Here is a 23350-nt window from a genome sequence, read left to right on the forward strand (position 1 = left end):
TGACCCTGGTGCCTTCAGCCCGGGCGCCAGAGTGCAGGTGTCCTGTGCCACCGGGGAGGTACAGCTGGGAGTCCCGCAGCCTGGTGGCGGGCGGGGGGACCGTGGTACCCTCATGCCTCGGTCACCTTCGTCCTTCTCCCACAAGCAGGTCATGTATGCCTGGGGTAGGCATGTACATGCCTCGGTATCTAGTTTTGACTAAATCGTCTCTCTCCGCTTAAAAATAATTCTGCATAGGAAACTCAATCAAAGGCAATATGGTTCCGCATACCACTCCTGTTTCTCCTACTCGGAAGAGGGGAGACTGACCAGTTCTGACAGGAAGTCAGCCTATTAGAGAAATCCAGAATTATCAGGAAGCCCGTTGGAAATTTGGTTGGAAATCCACGGTCACGAAGGGCGACCCTCACCCTGTGTGTATGGCGCCTTGGGATCTGATGGTGTGGGGCTGTCACTGTTAGGAAGACATTTAGAAAACAGAACATGAAGAACTTCTAGAGTTTTTTCAATGCGCTGTTTTTTTTTTGTTGTTGTTGTTTTCAGTGCTATTTAAAGTCATGTGATTTCACAGTATTCAGTATTTCACAAAATTCCGCTGAACAACAGGCTTAGAAATCTTTTGTGAGGTTTCCATATTAGCGCTAAAGATGACTGTCCACCTACAATTGGGGAAATGATATCCTCTCTGCTGTGGCAGAAAGGACCACGCAATAATGCCCAGAAGACAAGCTGGTCAGAGTGTGTCTCTCTAGCAAATAGATTTGGGAGATGTCTAGAAAACGTTGCTGAATAGACGAAGAAGCTCATTGGAAGGCTTGTTAAACAGTTGGACGAGAGTGCAGATGTTTCTAAGCTGACTCAGGAAATGTGGTAGATTTTGCTCCAACGGGAAATTATCCACAGAAACACTTTTTGGGTGAACCACCAAAGGAAAGATCTACACGAGGAGAAGCATTCTTAACAGTAAAAGGCTTTTAAAAATAAGAACAGTGTTTTATGGGGGGAAAAAAACATGCCCTGCGTAAGCAGTGATGGGATGACACTTCTGATGGGGACGAATGCGCAGCTTTGAGACTAGATGTTCGAGATGGTGTCGCAGCTGCAGGAAAGCAATTGTAGAAGAGAAGTTGAGGCCAGAAGACAGGATTTTTGATACCATATTTTTTTAAAGATTTTTTTATTTATTTGGGAGAAAGACAGAGTGTGTGTGTGCGAGGGCGCGTGCCAGTGCTGTGGGGGAGGGGTAGAAGGAGAGAGTCTTAAGCAGGTTCCACACTGAGCTCAGACCCTGATGCAGGGCTTGACCTCACGGCTCTGAGATCAGGACCCCGAGATCAGGACCTGAGCCAAAACCAAGAGTTGAACGCTGAACCGACGGCTCTACCCAGGTGCTCTGACACAGTATATTTTTTATATCATTTTATTAGGTGACAAGGAGTAAGAGAATCTCTTGTACCATGCCCCCATTCTCTGTTCTCCCGTGATGATGAACTTAGAAGATATTGGACTTGAAGCTGCTTCCCATTTCCTTTTTATAAGAACACCACATGCCCCACGTTTCTTTCTCTTTTTTTTTATTTTTAAAAAAATTTTTTTTAAAGATTTTTTTATTTATTTGACAGAGAGATAGAGACAGCCAGCGAGAGAGGGAACACAAGCAGGGGGAGTGGGAGAGGAAGAAGCAGGCTCCCAGCAGAGAAGCCTGATGTGGGGCTCGATCCCAGAACGCTGAGATCACGCCCTGAGCTGAAGGCAGACGCTTAACGGCTGAGCCACCCAGGCGCCCCCCATGTTTCTTTCTTATCTTATCCTTTTAAGTTCCTATTTGATATTTTTTTAATCATGTATGTGATCTATTAGTACAGTGGTTCCTGCTTATAGTTATAAATAAATATGCATATATTGTAGGTGCCTTCCTAGACTGTGTTCACGCATATGGGTTCAAGGTCACACCATTTGGGGACCACTGTGGTAGAAGATCGTAGTTAAGAATTTAAATAGCTGTCAAGGAGAAGGAAGAAAAGACGATCAACACACTGATTTTTTTTTCAAATGATGACTGTTGTTCAAAAATTCGTTTTTAGAAAGTGTCTCCATGAAGCTGACTATAAAATTCACAATTCCATATTTAAAGGATGAAATTTTTGCTTTCCTAAATAAGCTAGCCGATTCAAACATTCTTTTGGCAGAACTTCTTTGGATGCGAATCGATAAGAAGGAGGGACTTTTGGGGTTTTTTATTTTGTTGTTTTTTTTTTTTTTTTTTTTTAAAGATTTTATTTATTTATGTGACAGAGAGACAGCCAGCGAGAGAGGGAACACAGCAGGGGGAGTGGGAGAGGAAGAAGCAGGCTCATAGCGGAAGAGCCTGATGTGGGACTCGATCCCGGATCGCCAGGATCACGCCCTGAGCCGAAGGCAGACGCTTTAACGACTGCGCTACCCAGGCGCCCCTATTTTGTTGTTTTTTAAAGATTTTATTTTTAAGTAACCTCTACACTCAACGTGGGGCTTGAACTCACAGCCCTGAGATCAAGAGTCGCACACTTTACTGACTGAGCCAGCGAGGCACCCCAAGGGGCCTTATTTTTTTTTTAAGGATTCATTATTTATTTTTAGGCAGAGAGAGCGAGTGAGCGAGCACACACATGAGCAGGGGGGGGGGCAGAGGGAGAAGGAGAGAGAGAATCCCACGCAGACCCCACACCAAGCGCGGAGCCCGACATGGGGCTCGATGTCATGACCCTGAGATCACGACCTGAGCCAAAACCAAGAGCCTGACACTCAACCGACTGAGCCACCCAGGCACCCCAGGATTTTAGTTTTTAAACTATTTTCTTTCTTTCCTCTGTCCGCCTCCACATGTACAGATACAAACTTGGGTTACTCATACTCTTCTAACAGTCACTGAAGCTCTTCGGCTGTGTCTTGATTTGTCTTTGTTTCTTGCCATCTGTTTGTTTCTGCTTCTCCGCTCTGCCCAACATCGGGGTGGCACGCAAGTGTTGCAAAGCTGAGCCTGGCTTTGTCTACTGAGAACATTCCCTAGAAACGCAGCTAATGTTCTCGCTGGAGAAGGTTTTTATTGTATTGTGTCTGTTTTGCACTTCACCCTTCAACCATAGGACATACCCGTTCTGAGAACCGGCGTCTAGGCAAGGGGCTGCTTTTAACTCGAGCGAAGTAATCCCCACAGACAGCTACAGCTGGTCCGCTCCATAATTTCCACACACAGCTAATTTAATTGCACGGGGTATGCACTGTCCCAGCTATTAATCTCATCAACCAATTACTAACAACCCATGTATAATTTTGAAACCGAAACTAGTGAACTAAAAAGTAAAATACATACCTTAATTATTCCTTAATTATTTGTCGTTTCTCTCTTTCTCTCTCGGTTCTCAGTTCTTCTTCCTAAAACCAAGAAGCGTAGACTTTATGTTGGAGCCTGTAAGGCCATTCCATGAATATTTGTTGGTTGGTAAACTAATTAGTCATTTAATTCACCCGTCTCCAGACAGGATTACCCCTCAGTCATGCACCTAGACCATCTCAGATACAGTTTGCCATCATCTTTAAGCTGTATTATGAATTGCTGTGACTCACGGCGGGGGGGGGCGGGGGGCAGACAAGGCTTATGTTTTTCAATAAGCTGATAAGCAAGGTCCATATCCTGTTTAATAGTTCAATAAAATAAGTTATTCTTTCCAGCTCACAGATTTGTGAGTTCTGCTTTCACACCTTAGAGTAGCCTTCATTGCACCGATGAAAAAATCCGAGACCAGCAAGGAGAGGTGACGTGCCCAGGGTCAACAGTAGGAGGTTGCCCCACTCTGGGTCTGGGGCTCCCCCACCTCGCCTCATCCCACCTGTGGGCCATCCTCGGATAAGGCTTTGCATCGCAAGTAACTGGCTTGCCAACCGCTTTTGACACTTTCTCCACCAAGCTGGCTTAAAAATTAATGACTGTGTAATGGACATTTCTCTTCCCTGTGAGTTAAGCCATGCTTTCTCCCTCCTTCTCCTCTGATAGAAATCTGACATCCAAGACAGCATTTGCTACAAGACCCAGCTCTACCAGATAGAAAAGTGCAGGCCCACCAAGGAACCGTACGAGGTGAGTGACCCCCAAAACAAAACCCAGGATCACTTAGGAAGAGTGGATTTCCATTTTGAGAGCAGAGAGGAAAGGAAACCAGTGACGGTGGGACATAGAAGCAGCAAAAGACAAAAATACTGGCTTAACTGAGCCCCCAAAATGGTTTCCAGTCAAGCCACGATCTCTCAGTCGTCAGACTGTGGTTCACAGCTGTGGCCACACATTAGAATCACCCGGGAGCATTTAAACATCTGGGTGAGCAGACTGTCCTCAGACCATCTCCACTGAATCTCACGGGGCGGGAATTGGGGGGCGGGAGGGATCAGTATTTTTTAAAGCTCCCTGGCTGTTTCCATTGAGTGGCCAAGGTTGGAAACCATTGTCAGGTCTTCAAAGGGTAAGAAGGAGATGCTGAAAAATATGCATGAGTGTAATGCTTGGCATCAGGAGGAGACAGTAAAGTGAGGGACAGGAGAAAGTGTTGGATGACAGCAAGCTGTTCCTGGCAACTTGATGCTACCTAGTACGTACCTAAGCGAAAATACCAAGATTCTTTGATTTCAGAGTAAAAACTAGACTCATATGGCAAGTCGTACCAATTTTGGACCCCAAATACATGCTTGTGAAGAGACTAGGGCCCGGGTCACAGGGTGAGGGTGCCCCCACCCACCCATCCCGGACCCCGCCTTCGGCACTTTGTCAAATATGGCGTCTCTGCCTTCTCACCGATTTTCCTGGGAATCTGCTTGATTTCCCCTCCGGAGCCTCTGCCATGTGCCCCTGGAATGTTTTCATTTGAAGAGACATCCAAAGGGGAGCCTTCCTCCTGCCCTGCTTGAAGCCGACGGGCCTGCCTGCTTCCCTCTTCCTTTACGGACTCGATTTTCATCCTGGTTATTGCATGAGCCGGGCCTGTCACTGGGGAGGGCAGTTCTCCCGGGTTTTTCTTGAGCGAAGGCTGCAGTGAAGGGGGGCGGTGACTGAACATCATGCCAGGCACCACGTGTAAATGTGACAAGCCCCGGGAAGGCCACCCCTGAGCGTCAGGGCAGGACAGAATGGCACAGCTGTCCCATCTAGGCACTGCCTAGGGGACGGCGAGATTGAAGGAGGCGGGGATGAGGAGGCGCCCGTGGCAGAGAAGCCAGCAAGGACGACAGGGGTGGCCAGGGAGCCATGGGAGGTGCGGGAGACGCTGCAGGGGATGGGCCAGGAAGACCATGGGAGAGGCCAAGTGTGACATGGTCAGTGGTGTTGGCTGAACAGTTAGTTAGGCCCTGGAGAGTCTTCCAGAGCCCAGCTTGTGGAAGTGGCAAGGGCAGAAAGAGATTGCATGGGTTTCAGAAGAGGAAGAAGGGAAGTGAAGACAGTGACCATGACCTCTCCGTCTGTGGCAGTGAGGAGGAGAGGCTGTGCCCTCCCCACCCACCCCCACTGCTTGAGGCTTACCTGGCTTGGGAGGAGTGAGGGTGGGGGAGGTTGGGAGGAGCTCCAGGGATGGCTGGGGGTGGGCAGGCTTAGCAGGCTGGAGGCCTCCTTCCTCGGAGACAGGCTGCAGCACCGGCAAGATGAGGGTGCAGGTCAGCTTTTGAGGGGCGGGGGGCGCGCCAGGGCTGAGCCACAAGCCCCTGCATGGCTTTCAGGCTGAGGGCAGGAGGGGGGAGGTGGTGTAGGGGCCAGCCTCCCCTGAGCGCCAGACCCCCCCGAGCCGATGGCTTACTAAACCTTCTCCTGAGCAAAGGTGTCCCCAACCCAGCGCCCTGGAACCGCCCCACCCCCAGTGTCTGTCTGCAAATGGCAGCCCCAACGTCAGCACAGGGCAGAAACGCAGGAGTTCCTTTTCCTCACCCCCAGAGTCAGTCTGTCACCAGGCTCTGCCCGCTTGACTCCTAAACCTCTCAGCCCCGTCCGCGCCCTGCGTCTCTACCCTCGCACCCCAGGCCAGACACCACCGCCTCTGGCCTGGCTGTTGGCCGTGGCCCTGACTGGTCGCCCCCCTTCCCCGTGAACGCCTGGCTCTCGCTTCTCTGCCCGCCAGCCAGAGCCAAGCCATCCACACTCGGATGGGATCACGTCACTTCCCTGCTCCAAGCCTTCGAAAGCTTCCTTAACTTGGAAGGCAGGGTCGGTGACAAGCCCACGCGTCACGGATTAGACTGGCGTCTGCTCGCCTCTCCAGCCTTGTCCCCCAGACCCACACACGCAGCCCTGCTTCTTGCTGTGGGCTCAGACCCACGGGGCCTTCAGACTTCTGTGCTCTCTTGGCTCCCAGCGCTGTGCACACCCTGTTCCTTCTTCCAGAATGTTCCCCTCACCTCTCTTTGCTGATTGGGATCTTCTGTCTTCAGATTCCAAGGCAGCCTCAGTTCCTCCTGGACCCCTGCCATTCTCTGACCTCTGCCATGGCATCCCATCTCTCCACAGGCTGTCACACCCCATTCTGTGTCCTGGAGCTTGTCCCATTTGCACGTTCTGTTTGCCCAGGGAGTGTGTGACTCACGTCTCTCACCCACTCTGGACTGTGAGTTCTGTAAGAGCAGGGAGTGTGCCCCTTTTGCTCCTCACCATATCCCTAGAGTCTACACAATGCGTGGCATGCAGTAGGCGCTCAGCAAATATTTGCTAAATGAAAAAATGGAAGAATCAAGTGGACCTTGACCAGGGTAGAATTGGGACCACAGGGGAGAAGGTAGAATGATCCAGGTGGACACCCAGCTTGACTGAAGTGGGGGACACACCTGCAGCCTAGCACTCAAGTCCCATGGTCGTTACCAGGTACCCATGGCCTAGGGCAGGGAGGAACATGTCCTGGTCACTTGCTCTGAGGATTGTCACCTCCGCTGGGGTGCAGAAGATGCAGAATTCACCATGAGGCTCCCTTGCCTCTTGGTCTGCATTTGACTCTCGAGGGACTCAAGTAACAATGCACCCCGTGCCCAACGTGTGTGCCCTAAGTGTCCTCGGAGCCACCTTGCTGACGCCCATGTCCTTGGTTGCCCTCGAACCTGACCCCTGCGATTGTTTGTTTGAAAGCGGCCTTTTTTTCCCACCCAGATTATTTTTCTCGGATGATTATCTCATTTGGCCTGAAAACACATGGCGAGTGTTTTAAACATTTGTTGAAATATTTAACGGTTAGGGTTTAAATAGGAACGCTAATGGGAAAAGAGCATTTCAATTTTCTATGATCCATTTGTTTTCTCCAAACGGCAGCGATACTTGTACTAATTAAATTACAGGCCGTTGCTAGATTATCCAACCCGCCTCTGTTGGAGCCCGGAGAGTGGAATGGGGCCAGTTAGAAAACGTGTTTAGAGGAGCTGAAAGGGCCCAGGGTTTCTAGGTAAAGCCCCCTCGGAGCCTCCGTGCACCTCCTTCCAGTCACCATCGGCTGGTCCAGGAGAAGCCGTGGGGAGGGGGATGGGTTTCAGGTCGCCCACAAGCTGGCTGGGGGCGGGGGGGGGGGGCTCAGGGCCGTGTCCCTGCCCCCCCACAGACCGTGGCCTCTTTGTTCTTCTCAGTCCCAGTTCTTTTTCTCCTAGAAGACAAAGGAGCTGAATTCAGTTGACAAAATATCCCCCTTGGGACTACAGGGCTGTTCTTGTACGACTTCACCTCTTTCTCCTCCTCCTCTTCCTTTAAAAGGTGGCAAATATGTCTATAAAAGTGGGACACATGTCTCATCTACGAACGCTCGAGCACGTGCCGCAGGGACTTTTCTTCCTAAAAAAAAAGAAAGAAAAAAAGAGGCGCTGGAGGACGGAGGAGGTCGAGGAGGGGCAGTCATCATTTTGAAACTGGCTTCTTACAGCCGCGCAGAGCCAGAGGCCGTGTATGTTAAAACGTGCTAACGTACAGAGCAGTGTAAACTTGAGCTCGGAGGGCTTCTCTGTAGTGCAGAGCCACCGGGCAGCCTGGGAAGGACGCTGTGCAGGGGGTGACAGAGGGCCTGGAGCGGCGTGCGGGGGCTGCCGTGACAAGGCGTCACAAAGCATCACACACGGGGTGTTATACAGCAGGGATTCACTGTACCCCGGTTCCCGAGGCCAGAAGTGCGAGCTCAAGGTTGGGGTCCCTTTGAGAGCTGTGAGGGGAGAACCTGTCCCGTGCCTCCTGACTACTGGGGGGTACTGGGATCTTTGGGTTCCTCGGCTTTGGGGTTCCTTGGGTTATAGCACCACTGATCTCTGCCAGCCTCTTCACCTGCTCTTCTCTGTGTGTGCGTCTCTGTGTCCAGTTTCCCCCCTTTTATGAGAATACCAGTCCTGTTGCATGGGGGCTGGATGACCTCTGTAAAAGTGACCTCCCCAGCAGGCCCCCTCCTCAAAGGCAAAGGAGAGTGTGCTTTCACACGCCCCTCTCCCCCAAGCATCAAATATGACACGATCGGCTGGTCCTGACCCTGTCTTCCAAGAAGGTCACATTCTGAGGTCCTGGGGGTTAGGACTCCAACATTTGAACTTGGGGAGAATGCAATTCATCCCATCACAGGGGCTGTAAGTTTAAAGGGAAAATACTAAAATGTTGCCTTGGCGTCTTGTTTCAAATCTATGCAACTTGTAAAAATAAAGTCTGGAATCAGATCAGACGATCTGTGCTGTTGGAAATCAGAATGGTGGTTACCTTTGGGGACTGGGAAAGGACACAGATGGGGGTGCCAGCTGGGTTCTGTATCTTGATCTGGGTGCTGTCTCTGTGTGTGTTTTTGCTCTTGGAGAAAACGCATTGGCGGCACCGCTTCCTCGCCGTTAGAGCACTCCTCCGTCATTTGTCTTAGACTTTAATAAAAACTCACCTAGAAAATCTCTCCAGTGCATGAATTAGAGCATCTGTGCCTACTTGCGTGATGGTTTACGAGGTTGGCTGCTTCTGTGTAAACATTGAAACGAATACTTCTCAGCCAGAGCTGCAAGTGGTAGGGGATAGACTTTAGGGAATAAACAGCAGGTACAACTTCTTAAATTGTTGAAAATATTGCTTTTCATAGGCCTCCCTGGACACCTGGACAAGAGACCTTGAATTCCATGCTGTGCAGGTAAGAACTTGGGGGTTATGATGGATTAGAGTAAGTTCTCTAGGGAAAACCAACAGAGAGTGTGTGTGTGTGTGTGTGTGTGTGTGTGTGTGTGTGTGTGTGTGATGCTTGGATACCCAGGGAAAAGTGCATGTTTCAGCTCAGTCCCAAGGCCTTCTGGAAGCAGAATTCCTTCTTCCTCAGGATACTTCAGCCTTTTTCCTCTTACTGCCTTCAACTGATTGCATGAGGCCCACCCACATTGTTTAGGGTCATCTGCTTTACTCAAAGCCTACTGATTTAATCACATTTAAAACATACCTTCACAACAACATCTAGACTGCTGTTTGACCAAACACTGGGTACCATGGCCTACCCAAGTCGACACTTGAAATTAACCATCACATGAGACCCTGAGGTTGGTGGGTCTTTGCTCAGGGCTCTCTGTATTCTACGTACCCCCATCCCGGTCCTGAATGAAAATGCAGAATCCGAGTGAGTGGGTTTATCAGTATCCCCTCAGATCAGACTGGTGCTTTCTATGTTAACCATTTTTTGTTGTCTTGTTGTAATTATGCACTTGGCTCTGTATTCCTGTTTCTACCTATATGAGAAGTGGGCTTTGCAACAGTCCAGAGCTTCCATGGCCTAATTTATGAACCAAGCCCCCTTTTTCTCAACTCTGTTGTGTTTTTCCTATGGCAAAATCAGATCTCTGTGGCTTTCCCAAAGCAACCAGCAAGCAACAGCTGGGCCCCTGGGCCATCCCAGAGGAAGGTCACCCTGTTACACCCACAGGAGCAAAGCTGGGGAGGAAAGGGGAGGGGGTCCTGCTCTTTGGAACACAGGAGGCTGGAGTCACAGGGACAAGTCTCAAGGGACCAGTCCTGGGGCTCAGATCTCAGAGGCCAAGGACTGCTCTTCCTCCTTCCACTGGCTGTCAGGCCTGCAGGCCGCTCCTTCCAGAAGCACAGGGCACCATCACTCACTAGCTACTCCCTCTCTTCTCTCAGTCACGACACTAGAAGAGTCTTGGGTAGGCAGTCCTTTATGAGGTCACATTTTCAAAGTGTCCAGTTTTGTAAATGTCCACGCACTTGTGCAGTGGGTAGAAAGTGGTTTAAAGAAAACCAGCAGCTGTTTTGTGGGGGGCTTGTTTCTGGGGCTTCATGGGGTCCCCTCTCTGATCTGCCTTGGGGAGTTCAGTTGGGGGGGGTGCGGGTGTGGGGAGCATGTGAGAATCAGAAGAAAGCCAATGAGGCCGCGCAGGCAGCAGCATCGCCGGGAGGGGAGCGCGGGAGTGGGTGTGGGCATGTCGAAGGGGGAACATAATGAGTCCTTCTGAAGATCTGTTTCTGTTACATAAGGCAGTTTCGCATCTTGTTCCCTAGATCTCTTGTGGAGAAAATAGGGCATGCAAATGAAAAGGTATAATTGGATGATCAGTTGCATTTGGTCACCTGTGCCTGGGGGGTGGGGGGGGGAGATTGGCTGGTGGTACACAAAGGCGGTTCTCGTGTGGGCTGTCCACCCCTCCACACGGACTGACCCAGCGGTTTATCCCCGGCAGGGGATGTTGGGTGGTGAAATCTTGGTATCCCCCTAAGAAACTGGTCACCGTGAAATCACCCATTCTTTTGGGCTGGAGTAGGGTGTCCTGGGGGCTTTGGGAGAAAACACCGGGGTGCAGGATCCTGGGGTTAAGTTCAACAGGGCGGCCCGAGCAGGTGTCCTCATTCCATCCTTCAGCACCCCAAAGCAGCTTTCTGTTTGGTGCCAAATATCCCTTTGTCAGGTACCAGAGAGATCCTAGAGCCAACGTTGGGCTCTTTCTGCAAAAAATTCATGCCTGGTACACCTCTCAGTGCTAATGGATTTAGTTAGGGGGTTTTGCTGGCCTCCAGAAACTCTGCATCTTGACCCTTTGGCTCTTGAGAAGCCAGAGAGTGTTGGGGAGGAGCCAAGATGAAGCCATGAAGCCCGGCAGCCCTCGAAAGAGTAGGGATCCCCGAGCAGCCCAAAGGAAGCTGTACGCATTATTCTAGAACAGTCCTGAACAGGAGGGGACTGCAATCTTGTCTTTCCTTCCAAATACTGTTTTACAGTGTTTCATCGAAGTGCATTTGATTGCCTTTTTGCTGTTTATCGTGTAAACAGTGAAACTGGTGACTTTTCTCGTGAAAACAGAGGTAGAAAGAAAGGCCCCCGAGGAGGAAATTTTGCCAGACTTTTCAGGACAAGCCTGTCATGGGCCCTTTGATGCTTGGGGCATGTAGGGCGTGTGAAAGCTCTCTCCCCTTTGCATTAGAGAAGGGGGCTGTTGGTGTTTCACAGAAACAGGGAGAGGGAAGTAGTGGAGGACCGTGGCCTTGACCGAGATGGGCTGGAGCAGGGCCCCCCCTTTTCCCCTCGGGAACATCCTGCATCATGACTTGGAGCTCAAGCCTTCCTCTGTAGCATCCCCGGTGCCCCCCTGGGGCCCGGGAACCACAGCCTGGTCCCCATCCCTCGCCAGCCCCTGTGTGCACCTTTCTCCCGCTTGGCCCTGCCCCCGGCTTCCCGAGGGCGTGCAGCAGCAAGAACACCGCTTTCCGGGCTTCACTTCTCCTTTCTTCCCGCCCCAACCCTCCCCCGGGGACAGCCAACGCCGCCCGGGCTTGCGTCCCTCAGGCACCGTGGCCCTCACGGTGACCCTCGGGCTCAGTGTGGCGCCCCCACTTCCAGTTCCTTCCCTCCCGTTTTCTCCCAGCCGCCAGTTGGCCGGCGTAAGGAACCCCACTCTGGAAAGGCTTTGAAAATCCTCATTGGAGAAGGGGCCCTATAAGCACAAGGAGAGAAGAGGCTTTTCAACAACAGCCATGAAAAATGGATGAGCTCTCTTGAATTGCAAATGCCCTTAACGTTCCAGGCAAAAATGTGAAAGTGTCTTTTTTTCCCCGTCACTGGTGGCGAGGTCAGGGACTCGGTTGCCTCTGTGAGACAGTAAACATCAAACACTCTTTAGGGCCAGAGAAGGAACTTCGGAGCGGTATCACCCTTCCCAGAAGCTTGCACTCGATTTTCATTCAGTTCGGTTTTCACTGGCTTTTTTTTTTTTAAACATTTCAATAACTATTTATTAAGCCTTCTCTGTGTGCCTGGCTTTATGCCAGAGGCTATGGGGTGGAGGATACATAAAATAGTAAAATTCACTCCTGTCAGAGGGATTATAAATAGAGTTCAGGAAGGGCAAGCCTTAGAGCAGAAATGGCTAAGTAGTGTAGGTGTTTAGCGCACACGCGAGGGCGTGCGGGCCCAAGGGTGCGCAAGGGTCAGGAAAGCCCAGGATGATGGCACAGGGCTTCCTCCTCCTTGGCTTGACTGAACACAGACAAGTAGACATGGAGATGGAAGGGGTGTGTTTCATCTGCCCGTGGGCAGAATCTGTGGACCCTGCTTTAGATAAGACTACAGATTTCCAGAAGTCCTCATATGCTTTGCCTTCATTCCTATGGTGTGTTCTGGAACAACTGACCTCCTTGGGGTGACCTTGCCCTTGCTGGAACACCTCGAAACAGTGCCGTGCAGGGAGCAGGGAGTGGTGGGAGCTGGCCTGTGGCCGCAGGAGGGGAAGGGGGGCCTCCCCGGAGCATCCGCGGGGGCCCCTGGCTCTTCCACTGTTCCACGTGCAGCGGAGAGCAGAGTTTTGAGGGGCTGGAGTTTCTCACATCTCCTTGGATAACTCTTCAAAACGCAGTCACATTGTGTATTTGTGTGTGTGTCTGAGAACATGTGTTTACTTCCAACTCGAAGGATGAAAAGCCCAAAGAACAAGAAAAAAGAGGAGATTTTCTCCATCGGCCGTTTTCCAAGAAGCTGGACAAGAACGTGCCTTCGCACAAACAGCCCTCCGCCTCCCTCATCACGCAGATTCAAAACACGAAAGCTCTGCTGAAGGACCGCAAGGCCCCCAAGTCGGGCTTCCCCGACAAAGGTGGGTCAGCTCGGGCTACCGGCTGCGCCCCTGGTTTAAGCTGCCAGGCCACCGCGTCCCCCTCATGGCTGGCTGTGTGGGCCCCTGGGACACACACGATTCTTGTGCCCGCGGGAGAGCTGTGAGCACACCCAAGGGAAACTGAGAACCGTCAAGGTCCAGCCCGTGTGGTATTGGCCCCCCGTGCAGGCAGGCTTCAAGACAGCCGGGGTGGGATGCAGGGTACTGTGGGAGCAGAGACGGGGTCCATGGTATTGTGGGAGGGAGCAGAGAGCAGGATACCAAATATTTCAGGAGTGGCAATCGGAATGCAGGAGTAGAGACAGGGTGCCCAGTGTTGTGGAACAGGGACAGGTGTTCAGTATTGGAGGAACAGAGATTGGGGTGCAGGGACCGGGATCGGGGGCGTGGTGTTGTGAGAGCCTGCCCAGAAGAGGGAGCCCCTAGAGGCACTGGAGCATCGTCCATAGAGTCTGGGCTGGGGGTGGGGGCTCAGACCCCGCTCTGTTGCTTGTTGTGAGCTAAGTTCCTGACCCTCAGAGGATCCAAATTCATTCCCTTCCTGGTGCAAGGAAACCCACCTGTCGGAGCCACTGTGTGGACTAAATGAGGTGCACACGTGGGCTCGTCCACCTCTTTCAGAGTCCGACGCATCGGGCAACTGATAAATACGAGGCTCCCTCCTCCAGGGCCGCACTGAGCGGTGTGGAAAGCAAGCAGGGAAGCAGGAAAGTGTTGGGGAGACCCGAACAGCACTGAGCAGAGCAGTGTGGGCCTGTTCCCCTAAGAGAGACCTGGTTCTCAGCCAGAGAGGAAAATTCCATTCGATTCACTTTCATTCTTGAGCTTCCCCAAAGGCAGGGGGTCTCACAGGAGGAGCTCTGCTTGTCCCCCCTTTGTGCTTCTGCATTCTGGCTTTGTCGCCAGCAGCGAATCCGGGCCCTTGACGGTACTGTCCCCTGGTTGTCCCCAACAAAGTCTAGGTCCGTGCTGATACTTTGGATAGCTTTGCTACCCTCGAGGGGCATTCCGTGCCTGGGCCGGTTCTCCTTTGTTTCTTTGCGTGGTTTCCTTACCCCTGGCGTCTGAGAGCATGTTAGGTGAGAACTTAGGCAGTTGCTAGCATGGAGCACTCCCTGTGTGGCAGACCCTGTTTTAAGCTCTTAGCTCAGCCCCATTTCTAGAGCAGAGGAACTAGGCACAGGGAACCGTGCAGAGTCAGGGAGCTGGTGAGTGGCAGAGTCCAGATTTCCAGTTGGGCCGCCTGGCTCTAGAGCGTTCTCTCCTGACCGGTGTAGCCTCCTGCCTCCTGAGAAGGATGCTCACGGGGTGGGGGGCTGGTGAGCAGGCCCTTTCTGCCGGGGGTGATGCGGTGTGACGGCAGAAAAGGGAAGCTGAGGCAGAACTTGTTCCGCAAGAACTTGGCTTTATTTCCCTCCGCTTCAGATTGGTGGGGCTTTTCCCTTTCTTTTCTGGCACCGGCTGCAAACCTGGATTCCAGGCTGAGCCAGCTTGAGGTGGAAACCACGGGGACTGGCTCATTGCCGTCAATAGATAGATGAGGAGTATGCCCCCCGCCCCCGTCAGAACCGGCTGAGGCTCCGGTACGATCAGGCGTCGTGAGGGAGCCTTAGAAAGGGAGGAATTCGGACACTTGCTACAACACGGATGCGCCTTGAGGACGTTCTGCTCAGTGAAACAAGCCGGTCACAGAAGGACAAATACCAGAGGTGCCACTCAGGAGGCACCTAGCGTAGTCAGCGTCACAGACCGCAAGTGGGATGGGGGCGCCAGGGGCTGGGAACGGGGGATGCTGTTGAGTGGGTAGAGTTTTAGACTTCCACCTGAAGAGTTCTGTTTCATAGTAACACGGATGTGCTTAACACTACTGAGCTGTACGCCGAAAACCGGTGAAGATGAGAAATTTATGGGGTTTTTTTTTTTTTTTGGCCACAATTTAAAAAAAAAAAGTCACGAGGGAAACACTCCTCCCGACGTCGGTTGTCTGAGGACCAATGTCACGGTCTGCGGCAAGCCGGGCCGGGTGTGTACGCTTCTGACCATTGGGTGGTGGTCCTGCTGGGCCACGTAGCTTTCTTCTTCGAAGACTCATTGGCAGGGTCCAGAATTTTAAGCAACCAGGAGAGCAGCTGTTGAGGTGGTGCCGTGGGCAAATCAGACCACGGGAGGCCTCCTGTCGCTGGCCTGCTGTCCCCTCCGTCCTGGGAAGAGCATCTGGTTCCCTGTGGGGAGCGCCGCACGCTGGGGCCCTTTGCTTCTTGGTTCCTTCTGGTCTCCCCGGGAAGGGTCTGTCCTGGTCGGGAGGCCGCAGCAGGCAGGGGAGGGCCGCTTGCCCTGATGGTGTGCCTGTCCTCATGATGTCCTTTGCTTTCTTGGGTGCAGACTCCTTCGGCTGCCGCAATATTTTCCGCAAAACGTCAGACTCCAATTGCGTGGCTTCTTCTTCCATGGAATTCATCCCCGTCCCACCCCCCAGGACCCCCAGGATTGTCAAGAGACCGGAGCCCCCTCAGCAGGGCCCCGGCGCCCCTGGCATCCCCCCCAAGGAAGACCCCCTGGTGCTGGATATGGTACGCTCCTTCGAGTCCGTGGATCGTGAGGACCACCCCGAACCGCTGTCCCCGTCTCATCACTATAGGATTCTAGGCTCGCCTGGGGGCTTGGCCCGCGGGAATCCCGGTGAGCGGACGCTCTCCCCGGCCCTGCTGCCCGGAAGCCTGTCCCCTCTGCAAACTCCTTTGCATCCCACTCTGGTCTCCTTTGCTCACGAAGAAAAGAACAGCCCCCCAAAGGAAGAGGGCATGTGTGCCCCATCTCCGGCTGCCGGGAACGGCACCACGCAGCCGCTGGGGAGCCCGAACTGCGTGAAGAGCCGCGGCAGGTTCCCCATGATGGGCATCGGACAGATGCTTCGGAAGCGCCAGCAGAGCCTGCAGCCCTCCACAGACAGGCCCCTGGAGGCCAGCATGCCCCCGCTGCAGCCCATGGCCCCCGTGAGCCTCTCCTTCGACGTGCCCGATGGGGTCAAAGGCCAGTGCTAACCTGGGCCAGGGGCAGGATGCTAGGTATTTCTGAGGAAAGTAGCAGAATAGAGCCCCCCACACGCATCAGGGTGTGAAGAATCGGCCTCGTGGGAGCCTCCTTCAGGGTCTCCTCTCCCCCTGCCGCGTCCCAGCTGTGAACCGCAGACACCCACAGACCCAACCCGGGCTTGCGGAGGGACCCCGAGGTGCTGGAATGGACTCGGAGGGGTGGCTAGAGGTGCAGTCCCCACCATTCGTGTCCTCCTTCCGCCCGCCCAGCCACCCACCCTCTCTGCCCGCCTCCCTCTGCTGGGCCGCTGAGGGCATCGGCCTCTGGGCCACTCACCTTGCAGCCTGTTACGGGATCTTTGCTCACTCGGTGTGCGCCTCTCACGACTGGGACTTCTCAGCAGGCGGCCAGTCACATGGGGACTGGTGGTGTCACAGGGCGGTTCCCCTTCCTCTCGTAGGCGTGAATCCCTGCAGCCTGGGGAGCCGCTGACTCAACTGCCAGGCCTCAGGGGCCTCTGAGGAAGACGGGCCACAGCCTCTGCCGACAGCAGCACCCCCTCCAGTGGGAAGGGGCAGCCAGGCAAAGACGGAGCCAAACAGCGGGCACCCCAGTGAAAGGAAAGGGCCAAAGGGGACACACATTTGCCATCTTCATTTTTGGTTGAAACTTGCTAAGCATCGGCTTCTCTTTTCCAAAGATGATTTTTCTTTCGGTGATGTCAAATTGCAGTAACATGATTTTAAAAACCTGGGTAGGGAGATGAGAAGCGATCCCACCAAACTCACGTTTTCACGAGAGGCTATGCGTGGAGGGCATCGGCGCTCTCCCACGTGATGTTTTCAGTGGCTGGTGGCCTCCCGTGGCCTGCAGGAGGGCATGATCGCGGTGGGCGCTGTGTTCTTCCCGCCGTACCAACACAACCTGATCCTTCTGGAAGGCATGGGACATAGTTACAGTTGGGTATTGAGAAAGAGAGAAGATGTTAAGGTTGAATGTGGATGCATTTGGAAGGCACCGTTCATTACCTCTGCTCAGTGCGGTTTTCGAGCTGCCAAGAAACCAAGTGTGGTTTCGGTGGGACGAGTTCGCTGTAAGCTGTGAGTAGCTTCACGTGGCGGGATCCTGTTCAGAACGCAGCACCACGTCTTCTCTGAGGACAGCAGCATTCCTCAGACATGCTTTGAGTCCACGTTCTGTGTTCACACCTTTTGCCAAGGCTTGAACCAAAGATGCGTCTCCGGTTTTGTGTCCGTGCCATCCCTGCGTGCGCGTTTTGTGGGTCTCCGTGTTGTCTGACCGTGTCCCGCAGGAGCCTGCTGGGGCCCATCTCCACATGGGGCCTGGGCCCTGGCGCTTGGCTGGGGCCGCGGTGTCATGAGCAAAAGTGGAATAGAAGAAGAATCCGCACGGGTCGGATAGCGGTTAGCTCAGGAGACAGGTCACACGGTGGCTTGGGGTCTTCAGCTCTTGGCTGGTCAGGCATGAGCAGAACCCACAGCTGTGGCCACCCCAGGGCTAGTCCGCTCAGCCCACGGAGTCGGAACCAGGCGACAGCCCTGGAGAAGTCCGAAGCCTGCCTTCCTTTCCACTGGCAGCTAGCCCGTGCCAGAGAGCCGTGTGGTGGTTCTTCATCTTTTCTCATTTAGCCGCCATGACCTCCTTCTGCTCGACACGTTTCCAGCTGAGCCAGGAAAGAGTGGGTATTTGGCTGACTCTGGAAGCCACTGAGATCTGCCCAGTCTCGGCTGACCTTGACAAGACCCTGGAGCCGCTGCCTCCCGCCTCGATGGGATCCTCCAGGCTCTAGGGCTTGTTAGGAAGGAGTCAGGCTCCTGGCTGTTGGTGTTATTCCTCTGTATGGCTCCAGACCGGGTTCCAGAACTTTCCATTGAAAATGGAGCTTTTTTAAGGAGAGAGAAGAAAAGCATCTGAAAAAGACCTCCCTCCATTTGACATGAAGTGTCTGACCAGCGAAGGAACCTTTTTTTGGACGTGATTGCTGGCTGCAAGTGTCCCGCTCTTACAGGTTTGCAGGCTCTGTCCCTGTGCCTTGTGAACTCCTCTCCCTTTATGTCTCGTTCTTGTATTGTACTTCCCTTGAGAACACGAGCGTTTCTCTATTGCTGTTAGCTCATTGGGACATGTGTTCTGTTCCTCCATCCAGGAGCAGCTGCAGACGTCATACAACTGACTGACCGTGTCACCATTGGTAACTTGAACTGTGAACTCAGGTTTATTCCAGACCCAGTGAGAGGTGAGGGGGGAGTGAAGAAAGGGGGGGCCAACTTAATTTTTTGTATGTGAGCACCTGACAAATCTATGAAACCGAGTGAAAGAAGAAATGTTAAATTCTTTATTATTTTATTATATTTATATGGGAAACTTGACTGTCCCTTTGGTAAGTACAAAGTATGTTGTCTGTGCGACCCATGACTGTCTCTCATTAGTCTGTGCCCATGACCTCGGTCAGCCTGTAGTGACGATGGAAATGACTGACCTATCGCCGTGTGAAGTCCAGGAGGAAGAGTCAACTGTAATTGTATGGTTTGGTCGTAAGTAAGGACTGTATTTATGTCACCATTATTAAATATATGTACTTTTATAATGACTGTGAAATACACTTTTCCCTCACTCTGACTGCTTCATTTATTTGCATTTGGTCAATCTTGACACACTGAGTACGTTGCAACAGGCGGGCTGTTTTCTACATGAAGTCTGTGGCCCCCCTCTGACCGGATACAGGTGGGCATCTTCTGGTCCCGTATCACTGCTTCAGTTTGCTCGTGGCAGGTGTGCGATCGACATAATTCTTATCTGACCGATGTACAGCAGTACGCGGTTCAAGACAAATCTTTTTTTTTTTTCTTTTTGAGCGGGTTCAGGATATCCCTTGGAGATTCTGCAAATGGCACATGAAGAATAACATCTGTGAACACTACCTCCATGACCCAGGGCTGGGGGACGAAGGCTGATGAGGTGGAATGGTGGGCTGGATTGTCCCAGTTCTGACTTCCCACATCACTGTTCGCAGAAAGCTTTTCATACATAGATAGATAGATAGATAGATACATAGATAGATAGATAGATAGATGATAGATAGATAGATGATAGATAGATAGATAGATGATAGATAGATAGATAGATAGATAGATAGATGATAGATAGATATGCCACCTTGCTTAGAGCCTCGTGTCCCCCTGGACGGTGTGGCTCCGAGGATGTGGTGGGAATAAGCTTCCACCATGCAAAGCTCCCTGAAGTTTGATGGGCTTGGGGGGCCACAAGGAGTATCTGGTTTTGGTGATGCTGTTTCCTTCTAGGAGGTCAGAACATTTCAGAACAGAAAGGGACCTGAGATGATGTGCTTCAACCCCAACCTTTTTGAAGAAGAGAAAACTGGGGCCTTGAATGGTTTAAGGATGCCCCAGAGTCCCTCAGTGAGCTGGTCCCAGAGCGGGTCTGGGAGGCAGGTCTCCTCCCTCCAAGAACACACAGAAATCACAGCGTGGCTGCCGTGGACAGAGTGGAAAGTCCACAGCAGATCAAGTCGTTACAATGGGTATCTCTGAGGTCCTTCCATAGCCTGGGTCTTTGCAGTTTCAGGTCATTGTCAAAATCATGCAGCTTCTTACGATTCTACACATCACGCTCTTTCCACCATCCAACCACCAGAGAAAGACTTTTTCTTTCTCGACAGATCTTCCAAGTGAGCTGAGCAACCCCTGGAACTCTTGGTTATCTGCCGAAGCTCTTAGAAGGCTGTTGGGTTTTACTAGATTAAATCGATAAAACATTTTCTAAACAGCCATGTCACAAAACGAAACGAATTCAGAAAGAGTGCAAGACTGGTATTTTTAGGGGGGCCTGGAAGCCTCTCGGTTATTATACTTGTTTTCTTTGTGGGACCCTCCGCGAACTCCAGGCACGGAATAATTCAGAGCAGTACTGGGAGCTGGTTCAATTTAATGTCATCACTTCTCAATGAAAGGAGCGTATTTCCTGAGTAGTAAATGACTGTATTATTTGTGGCGGCTTTTTCGTCAGGGGAGCTTTTCAGACATCTGGTTCCAAAGACGAATGGGGTATATATTTGAACTTCTTTTCTGCAGACCTGTTTTCGCGACGCACAGTTCTCTCTGAGGTCTGATGACTGTGGCACCAACAGACTGGGGTGGGGGAAGGGTGGGGAGTATTTCAACCTTTGCAATCCCCTTCCATGGGTGTGTGTACGTCTGAGCGGGTGTGTGGATAAGGAGGCATTTGGGGCAACCAGCTCTGGCAGTAGCTCGGCGTGGAGCAAACCCAGGGGTCAGCTGGAGCTTAGCGGTATAAAACCAAAAATGGCGCATTGCAGAGAAGACAATGCCAGGAAACGGCATTATTCTCAGGTGGAAGAAAGAAATGGGTCCTACTTCAGGGCCTGAGCTAGTTACACATGTTCGTGGCTCAGAAGATGACCCATTACCTATTTTGAAAGGAAAGTCTTTAGCTGGTATAATACACCCTCAGGAATAACAAAAATGTATTCTTCACAGGCCTCGTTACCGGAACCAGCTAGAAAGGGCAAGCTGCGAGACTTTGTCATGAGCAAGGCTTCTCGCCCAAAGTTGGGCCGTGAATTCGTGGCAGGTGTGAGAGGAGAGTGCCTTCCATGACCCCTTTGTCAGTGTTCACTTCCTCTCTGGCACCCCAGTGTGTTAGATAGATGAGGCTTTGCTCTGGTAACAAACCCCAAATCTCTGTGGCTTGCCCAATAAAGGTTTATTTCTCACACAATTTTTTATGCAGTTTGGTGGACTCCAGAGCAGCCATCTTTTTTTTTTTTTTTTTTGCATTAGATTGGTTGATCTTCACTGTTTTTTTTTCTTAATAATTTTTATTTTGTTTTATTAGTCACCATACAGTACATCCCCAGTTTTTGATGTAGTGTTCCATGATTCATTATTTGCATATAACACCCAGTGCACCATGCAATATGTGCCCTCCTTAATACCCATCACCGGCCTATCCCAGTCCCCCACCCCCCTCCCCTAGAGCAGCCATCTTCCATGCGGTGACTCAGGGGTCCAGGCTGCTTCCCGCCCGGAGCTCCAGTCTCTCAACATGGTTCTGTGGCTGCTGCAGCTGAGGAAGTGTGAGCTGGAGGTCCTTGAACACTCTGCCCTTGAGGGCTGAAACTCATGCCACGGCCGTCCCGTGAGGGAGAGGCTGAGAAATGTGGGGGCACATGTAGATATGTGGGGTACTGTTACTGTTTCTGCCACAGGGAAGGTGAAGATGCCTGCCACGTAAAGGGCCCCTAAAATCAGACTGGCCTTTCCCATAGTTCCCAGCATCTCTTAGTATGTACGGATTATTTGTTTTAAATAAAGGGATAAGCATTATTAATTATTAATGTTTCATTTAATTTAAGGGGGGGTGTTATGGGCTGAACTGTACCCACTCCCCCAAATCCATATATTAGAGCCTTAACTCCCAGGACTTCAGTCTGTGGTTGCCTTTGGAGATAAGCCTTTAAAGAGGTGAGTTAAAATAAGGCCACCGTGAGGGTGAGACCTAGCCCAGTCCGACTGGTGTCCTTACAAGAAGAAGAAATCTGGACCCGTACAGGGACACCAGACAGAGGAAAGACCATGAGAGACGCAGGGAGAAGGCAACCATCCACAAGCCAAGGAGAGAGTCCTCAGGAGACACCAAACCCTCCGACACCTTGATCCTGGACTTCCAGCTTCTAGAACTAAAGAGAAATAAGGTTCAGTTAAGCTGCTCAGTCTGTGGCCCTTTGTTACGGCAGCCCTAGAGGACCAACATAGCGGGCAGGCCAGATAGGAATAGATACATGCCCCACAATTGGACACATTTTCTCTCATATGCTGCATCCCAGTTACATTTTCTTACAACTAAATCGTTCCCAGAATGTCCTTTTTTTTTTTCAATATTTTATTTATTTATTTGACAGAGATAGAGACCGCCAGCGAGAAAGGGAACACAAGCAGGGGGAGTGGGAGAGGAAGAAGCAGGCTCCCAGCGGAGGAGCCTGACGTGGGGCTCGATCCCACAATGCTGGGATCACGCCCTGAGCCGAAGGCAGACGCTTAACCGCTGTGCCACCCAGGCGCCCCCCCCTTTTTTTTGCAGTGAAATCCCACCTTTCCAAGTGTCCCCGTGTGCCAGGCCCTGTGCTAGTTAGTTCAAGTACATTTCTTCCTTTAGTCCAGAGATGCACAAACCTTTTCTGTAAAGGGCCAGGGAGTCAAGATCTTACACTTAGCAGCCGACCGTGCAGTCTGTTGTATACTCTTCCTTGTGTTTGCAGTTTTGTGTTTGTATTTTTACGACCCTTGAAACATGTGAAAACAACTCTTACCTGGTGGGCACATAAGAACAGGCCACCGCAGACTTGGGCCCTTAGGCCTCCTGCCGTTCCCTTCCCGAGAGCCCTGTAAATGGTCGTGTTCTCTCTGATGCGGAAATTCAGTAGTTTGCCCAGTTCCCACGATCAGGATTTCAGTCGCACACTGCACGCGTTCATTTTAGGAACGAGCCACCAGTAAAAAAGGAAAGAGCTCCTTTTGTGCTGTCTGGGCTCGTAGGTGCTCAGAAGGAGTCCTCATTCGTGGTCACAAACCGGCGGAGGGTCAGGGCCAAGGATTCAACCTCAGGGAATTTGGACCTGGGGAGAGACTCTGGCCTTGCTCTTTGCTGTCCCTCCCTGAATGGCTTTTAGTGGATTTCCAGGGTTGGCGGTTACATCCGCAGGCCTGGCGGTGCTTCGGGAGAGCTGTCCCTGTCACGAGTGTGCCCTGCCATGGAGCCCCCCGCTCAGATTCATCCCCTGCCATGGAGCCCCCCCCTCAGATTCATCCCCTGCCATGGAGCCCCCCCCCCTCAGATTCATCCCCTGCCATGGAGCCCCCCCCCCCAGATTGATCCCTGACTTCATCTGCACAGAAGGGAGCATAGCTCCCGTATGCAAATCGCTTTCCATTCAAGCCATGTCCTCTTTCTCTCTGTGAATGGCCTCTCAAAGATGGGTTCTTACGGCTTATAAAGAAAGAGCTTGCTGAAAGTCTTAGGGAGCAAGTCTAAATCTGGAGCAGACGTGAAGCTGGGTGATGCCTCAGAGACGAATCATCGCCATTACTCACGCCTGAATGATGCCGTGTCACCGCAGGTTGGATAAGTGTCCCCTTTCCTGAAAGATGAA

The 23350-nt window shown here is 51.9% G+C and overlaps 1 protein-coding gene across 3 annotated transcripts in view; it reads left to right on the forward strand.

Moving 5' to 3' along the window:
• HUNK (hormonally up-regulated Neu-associated kinase) overlaps window positions 1-19007 on the forward strand; it is a 102206-nt gene extending 83199 nt beyond the window's left edge. For all 3 annotated transcript variants that reach the window (XM_045785506.2, XM_045785507.2, XM_045785510.2), the window contains exons 8-11: window positions 4034-4117; window positions 9087-9134; window positions 12906-13086; window positions 15490-19007. In XM_045785506.2, coding sequence (XP_045641462.2) covers window positions 4034-4117; window positions 9087-9134; window positions 12906-13086; window positions 15490-16148 — 972 coding nt within the window. In that variant the 3' untranslated portion in view covers window positions 16149-19007. The remainder of the gene's footprint in view (window positions 1-4033; window positions 4118-9086; window positions 9135-12905; window positions 13087-15489) is intronic.
• Window positions 19008-23350: the final 4343 nt, after the last annotated feature.

This window comes from Ursus americanus, chromosome 4 (genome assembly GCF_024610735.1).
Source record: "Ursus americanus isolate L20-20 chromosome 4, mUrsAme1.1.p, whole genome shotgun sequence".
Classification (NCBI taxonomy): domain Eukaryota; kingdom Metazoa; phylum Chordata; class Mammalia; order Carnivora; family Ursidae; genus Ursus; species Ursus americanus.